General features: G+C 42.3%; 1 protein-coding gene across 1 annotated transcript in view; it reads left to right on the top strand.

Moving 5' to 3' along the window:
• Nucleotides 1-5586: 5586 nt before the first annotated feature.
• LOC139736441 (protein DVR-1 homolog) overlaps nucleotides 5587-6962 on the top strand; it is a 65384-nt gene continuing 64008 nt past the window's right edge. Inside the window, exon 1 of the mRNA XM_071647191.1 lies at nucleotides 5587-6191. Within this exon, the coding sequence (XP_071503292.1) occupies nucleotides 5696-6191 (496 nt within the window). The 5' untranslated portion in view covers nucleotides 5587-5695. The remainder of the gene's footprint in view (nucleotides 6192-6962) is intronic.

Genomic DNA, 6962 nt, shown 5'->3' with positions numbered 1-6962 from the left:
CTTCCGACTAATTCTACATCGATGTCTCGATTGCCAACACTGCTACGACATTGCACAGTCGCGCCAAGGAGGTATAGATCGCCAAGAATACCTCCTTGGTCGCGCTGGTTCCGTTGATCAAAGGGAAGAAAACTGAAGAATCCCAAAGAGATTCAGACATCGCTTGTCAGGTGGACGAATCGCAGGTGCGCGAGCCATCACGAAAGATCTCTTCATTTCATTTCGACGGTTCACAGGCGCGCCAGGTAACCAAGGAGGTATAACGATGTGTTCGGCAATGGACTCATCCCCTCCTTGAGACAACCACCCACACAGACACGAAGAGAACCTAGCCAAGAGCATGTAGCTCCATGCTAAAAGTATTGTAATGTTGATAGATGACAGAACAGCTCGCCCTTCTATCATTATAGTCATGATAGTACCACAAGATGACGAACGGTTACTGGATGACGAGGCAGTATTCGCAGGGGTTTCGTCTGCTTAATTGCAGTCATGTTGACTTTGGACAAGAAAGGGGGAACAATTCGCTTGGCAGGATGCAGGTGCAAGAAACCAGAGGGGGTAATCATGTCCGCCAGAGAGGAAATTTCCTCCAATAAAACCATTTTCACTTGCCCCGTATATACGTCGGTTGACTGACGAGAAGGCAATGGCGCGTCCCTCAGAGGTACAAGTTCTGCGTATATATACACTGCCAACTTTTCTATCGCTGTACGAACACAGGGTTATGCTACGGTACTACACATTCTATAATAGTCGAAATGGTGTGGGGGTACCATTTATCCTCCCCCTCCCGTTATAAAAAAAATGTATCGTATGATTTCGCATGCACTGTACGATATTAGGTAAACGATAAGGGGGAAAAAAGATAAACCCATGTGCTGAAGGCCGAGGTGAAATACATTGACAGGTGAACCAATTTCTCATTTTGAGTCCGTATACAGTCTTACAATAATAGGATTTGACATCGCAAATATTGACTCCCCGTGCACGAATTCATAATTTTCAGCGCACATACGTGTGCTATATCGAATGTAACGAATGTCACGTGATTACAATTTAACCACGATCAAAACCGGACCCAGATGACAAAATCCGATACACCCGCTTATTGTCACCCGCCGAAAGTTGGACAGCGTCAGAGGAAAAATCACGTGGTTTCACTCGATCTCTACAGTCAGTGGCAAACGATGATTATTTCTGGGCGCTCGCGACTTCCGGTTCGTGTCGACTCGAATCAATTCGGCACTGACTCGGATTGCGTTGCTCTCCGAATAAAACAACAGAAGCAACAACGCCGACAATGTTACCGTGGAAAGACGTATTTCACCCCCTCTCCGCCGATCACGGCGTGTCTCGTACGTTGTCGTGCGCAGCTTTCGAGGTCATATTATTGTTTTGTTTGTTTTATTTCATGTCCTCTTCTTTCAGTTGTTTATGTGCTTCTTATAAGGACGAGCAAATAAATTCATTGCGTTCGCTAAGTTGCAATGATTCAGAGTTACTCTTCCGTAAATACGACACGAATGGTCGAGGTGATTCACAGGGGCTCTTCCGATAAATATGACACAAATGCGTTCCGAAAATTGACTGGAAACTTTTCGAACATACGCTCTTGACGCCGAAGCTAGATCTGTTGGCTTCGCAGAGAGGTCCAGAAGTATGTGGGCTTGACGGGGTAATCGTTGACGTTTCAGGGAATTGCACAATATATGATGTAAAACAAAATGTTCGCTGTGTACCTACGTTAAAAATGATAAGCAACCCCCTCCATGACTTACTGAATTATTACGTAAAAAGCCGAGAACCACTGTTGCCAACACTCCCTCCCGAAAATTGGGATTTTTGTTCTCGAAACTAAACCAACCAATGCATGATTAAACGGATAGACGAGTAAATGAATGAATGAATGAATGAATGTACGAATGAATGAATGGATGGATGAATGAATGAATGAATGGATGGATGGATGAATGAATGAATGGACGAATGAATGACTGAATGAATGAATGAATGGACGAACGAATGAGAGAGTGAGTGAGTGAATGAGTGAATGATTACATAAATGAATGAATCGATGAAGGAATAAATAAATGAGTACATGATTGAAGAATTAAATAGAAATTGATAAACCTTTTTCACAAGCTTGTATAGACTTGCTCTTATTTCAAAGTGGATAATTGGATTTGGTTTGTTGTCGTTGTTTTTTTTTTTATTCATTCTACTTGGCCACGTAAGAAGAGTAGATTTGAACAATACTTAAAGAGAAAAAGAGAAAGACACAAATATGAATAATAATGATTTTCTTTAAGAAGCGCATAGCAATGCCTTTAACGTTCAGATTGGCTTTGATGATTACAATCCAATCTGACGAAAAGAGTAGTAGATGTTTTATCAAATTTTACAGATAACGAAGAAAAAAAATGCAAGTGAAAGAAAGTAGGATTGACACCAAACGCACATTTGAGAAGATTATCATGTTATAAGTTTCCCCTTGACCTTTTCATTAGTCCTTACTAATGATATCTATGAAACACACTTTTACCATTTTTTATCGAAATTCATAAGAATAAGATGTCCCCTTCTTTCATCACATTGATGCAGCTTATGAAGAAAAAAAAGAAACAAGCAACAAAATAATAAATATAGAATACCTGATACTCCCTATTAAACATAGGTAATATGATTTTCATGTATTTTCACATACGAATAGGTGGAGTTGTTCTGAGTTCATATTTCAATTTGGTGCATATGTTGTGCTGTTGCAACGAAATTATCACTATTCTGTGAAAACAAAGGTATAAGAATTAAAATGTCACTTTTTTTTTACTTCATGTCCAATTTGTTTGAAATTTCTATCAGTCTCTCTTTTTGAATTTACTCTTTTCATTAAAATCAGCTTTAAAGTGGTCAGGTGTGAAAATGTAAGAATGTTTCAAATGTATAGTCTATATATGAAGTCATTGCTCCTCTTCTTAATTTTTCGGTATACGCCTATTGGACGCTATTGCAGTCTCTGTCTTGCGCGTATATTCTGGTTTTGGCAGACAGCGCGACGTTATTCGTGTTCTGCGGTGTGTTAAACTTTGCCGGTGAATAACCTCGGTCGTCTGAGCTGAGCAGAAATAAAGCAAGTGATAGAACACAGTCAGAAAGACGCGCGAAACAAAACAAAGAAGACATTACAGCAAACTCGATAGACGGGACCGACAATTACAGCTCACCGCGCGACTACCGGGCTTTAATGCTTGCACGATGTTTTGAGGGGGAAAAATGAACAAATGTTTGAAGGCCCGGAGGAAGCTGTCTGCCTGACCAATTACTGGCGGGAAAACAGTCAGTGACTTGTATTATTTTCTACTCCCTCTCTTAACCATGCCCTGTCCCCTCGCTGGCTACAAATCTTCAAGAGGTATAGTGTAAATCCAGATCATCTCCACAAACTTTTCTGTTTGTTTGTTTGTTTGCTTGCTTGCTTGCTTGCTTGCTTGCTTTTGTGTTAATGTAGTGCAAGTCAACTAAGGATAGAAAGTCAAAGTTAATAAGGATAGAAAAGTGTGCGTGATCTATTCTGTTCACGTCTTATATGCATGTTTTTAACGACATTGAAGATGTGATAAAATAATTTCCCTTGAAGATTTTCTGAAAACAGGAGAATCATCCGTCTTTCCATCGACGTCCGAGACAGGCGTACCCTGATTAAGGTACCACTTCGGTGCAGTGGAAAGCGCCTTGGAGCCCTGAATTAGAGTTTTCCAGTTCAAATCCTGCACGATGTGTCCATTCTTGCACAAGGGCGTGTTACAACCATTCTTGATTGAAAACGATGATCATAACGACAATGTCGACGTCACTGATGACAACATTGGAGATTATGGCATTTATCGTCATTACCTAATATATAATCATTATTATCCTTATCATAATCGTACGATTAATATTAATAATAATAATAATAATATTATTATTATTATTATTATTATTATTATTATTATTATTATTATTATTATTATTATCATTGTTATTATTATTATTATCATTATTATATTTATTATTATTATTATTATTATTATCATTATTATTATCATAAGCATCATCACCATCCTTATCCTTATTGAATTCATTATAAGTGCTGCAAACAATATTTTAAAGGTCGAAAATTATCCCGATTGTATTAGTACTGCTTTTAACATTCACCACAAACTTATTGAAGAATTGCACTGTCTCTCGAGTGAATGTTGTTGAATTTCTACTTGATATTATGGGATATCATGTTTACAAGTAATAATGCTGACTCTGTCATGAGGTCGTCACGAAACAAGTTCAGATATGTGCTTCCCCACAACGAGGAACATACAGGAGTGTTCAAAATTCATGATGGATCAGCCACAGAAGGGGGGGGGGGTAGGGGAAGGTGATGGGGACGGGGTCGAAGGAAGGAGAGAAAGTACAGAGGGGGGAGGGGTCTGGGGTTCTGGATAGGGGTGGGGAAACAACTTGAGTGGTAAGAAACATACGAGAACGGTGCAGCTTCCGGAATACACGCCAAGTCAATTCTCGCCATCTCGCCTCGCTAGACAAACAACAGCCTTCCGTCTTCCTGCGACCAGAGGAGAGCCAGCCAGTAAAACCAACCAGCCAGTCGGCCAGCCAAGCGGCCAGCGGTCAGGAGGATCTCTGGACATCGTCCTGTCGCGATTTCTGAAGCATCCCCTCTCCCCAGAGGAGGGAGGAAGGAAGGGAGGAAATAGGGAGAGACGGAGGGAGAAGAAGCGCTGGCATTTTGTCTTCTTCTTTTTTTTTTTTACGCAAGTCACGCTTCAGTGGAAGAATTCACAAAGGGGTATTAGTAGTTCGTGGGAGAAAAGAAAAGAAAAGAAAAAACAACATGACAAAATACGGTGGTAAGGCTTCGCTAAGAAGTTGTTAGATAAACCACCGAGACCGACTTATCCACAAACCCTTTCAAGACTTTTTTCCCCTTCTTCTTCTTCTTCTTCTTCTTCGTTTCATCGCGGCGATCTAACAATAGGGGGAGCAAAGGCTTTAGCGGCCGAATAAGGGGAGACCGTGATACGGGGAGCATGCTGGCTTTGCTCACTTCGGAGAAAGCAGCGGACGAGTCCGGTAACAGCTTTGTGTCACCTCGGGAGTTTTCTTTCGCGGAGGAGTTTTGGGGGCGACTTGCAGGGGGGATTGGGAGAAGTCACTAGCAAGAAAACAAGTCAACGCAATCAAGCAGAGAGGTGAAAATAAAGGAGTGACAAGGTGGAGGGGAGGAAAAAGGTATCTCTTTTTAGTGCCCAGTCTAGCGTGGCGTGTACTATCCGCGATGTAAGGGAGGGTTTAGCCGGAGGAAAATTGGGCTTTAAAGTCAACACCGTCGCACGGACGGATTCGAGAGTTATTAGCGCCTTTGCAGTGGAGGAGAAACAAGAAAAGGCGAAGTTCACGGAAAAAGAATTCATTCATCGGGAAATTGCCACAACTTTTCGTGGAGTTGGCTCCCTGTCGCGAAGGGTAACCCTTGTGATTAATAGTAAGTTCGCAGGACAAAACCTGCGTGAGTTCTGTGCCAGGGGGAAAAAACCAGCGTGACACACTCATAGGTGATTGACACCTAGCTATTCATTCGAGACAGAGCGTCTCCCAGATAGGGCTCCCGCGGTAACCGTCTGTATCTACTCACACAGTCATGGAATACCTTAGGAGAACTAACATGGATCTATCCACTACGGCCAGGTACGTCGTCCTCCTCAGCCTCCTCTTCGTGCCGGGGCTCGGCTGGGACGTTTTTTACGCCAGCGACGACGACACCCTCGATCTTTCGCGATCGCGGCGCGATGCCGGCGAGCGGTCGACGTCGCGCATGAGCACGTGGGAACGCAACGAACTCCAGCAGGAAATCCTCAACATATTGGGCCTCCAGCACCGGCCGCGTCCGCCGGCGCTTCGCGGGGGCCACAATCACTCGGCCCCGCTGTTTATGATGGAGCTGTACCGCTCCTTGAACGCCGACGCGGATTCGGAGAACGGCGGGATGGACGGGGGCAGCGATGGCTTCTCCAATGCCATATACAACTCGCCCGACGCAGGCAGACTCGGACGAGTCATGTCTGGAACGGGTTTCAACTACACGAGGAACGAAGTTCAGGCCGTGACTCAAGCAGATACGATCATGAGTTTACCTGGTATGATTTCTTTCACAACTATTATTTGTCTTTAAGAACTTGTTTGTTCATGTGTTGTCTGTTTTGTGCAATATATTGTGTCGTAATGCAAGAGGTAGAATTCCTCTAAAATTCCTCCTTCATTTATTTTCAGGTATGAGACACGCAAAAGTGAAATGGCATCTTTTCTAACCCACCCGAGCCGGTCAGCTTGGGAAACTCATGTGTAGTGAATACGTCTGTCTTTTTTTGAATGGTGATTTTTATTTTCACCAGACCATTATTGAGCTGCAAAAGGTGCTTTAAATAGTCATATCAAATTAAATTATGTAGATGACGCCGATTCAAGACAACATTACGTCCAATCGTCGTAACTTCAGAGAAATTGACTATAAGTTTGCGAAACTGGTCCCAGACGCAATGCAAACACTTCACTTTCAGGTGCTCTGTTTCACCTTAGAGGATGAAGAGAAAAAGAAAGAGTAAAGCAAAAATTTAAGATGAAAACGAGTTCTACGTGAATTCATTAAACGTTCTATACGTGATTGTTTGTTTGTTTGTTTGTTTGTTTGTTTGTTTGTTTGTTTGTTTGTTTGTTTGTTTGTTTGTTGTTGTTTGCTCACACGCGTGCGTTTTAGTAGCAGCCCCACAATCACACACAATATAGGTAACAAGTGAAAGGCGGTCCATACACACGTGAATTACACCCACATTGAATTAAAAAAGACCGTGTGCAAGAACGTCTGAGGAGTGTCTATTGTTGATAAAACAATGTCGATCTATAACAACTAC

This window comes from Diadema antillarum, unplaced genomic scaffold, assembly GCF_040938485.1.
Source record: "Diadema antillarum isolate AM-2024a unplaced genomic scaffold, OU_Dant_1.0 seq00000647_RagTag, whole genome shotgun sequence".
NCBI lineage: Eukaryota > Metazoa > Echinodermata > Echinoidea > Diadematoida > Diadematidae > Diadema > Diadema antillarum.
This window is presented reverse-complemented; position numbering and strand designations above follow the sequence as displayed.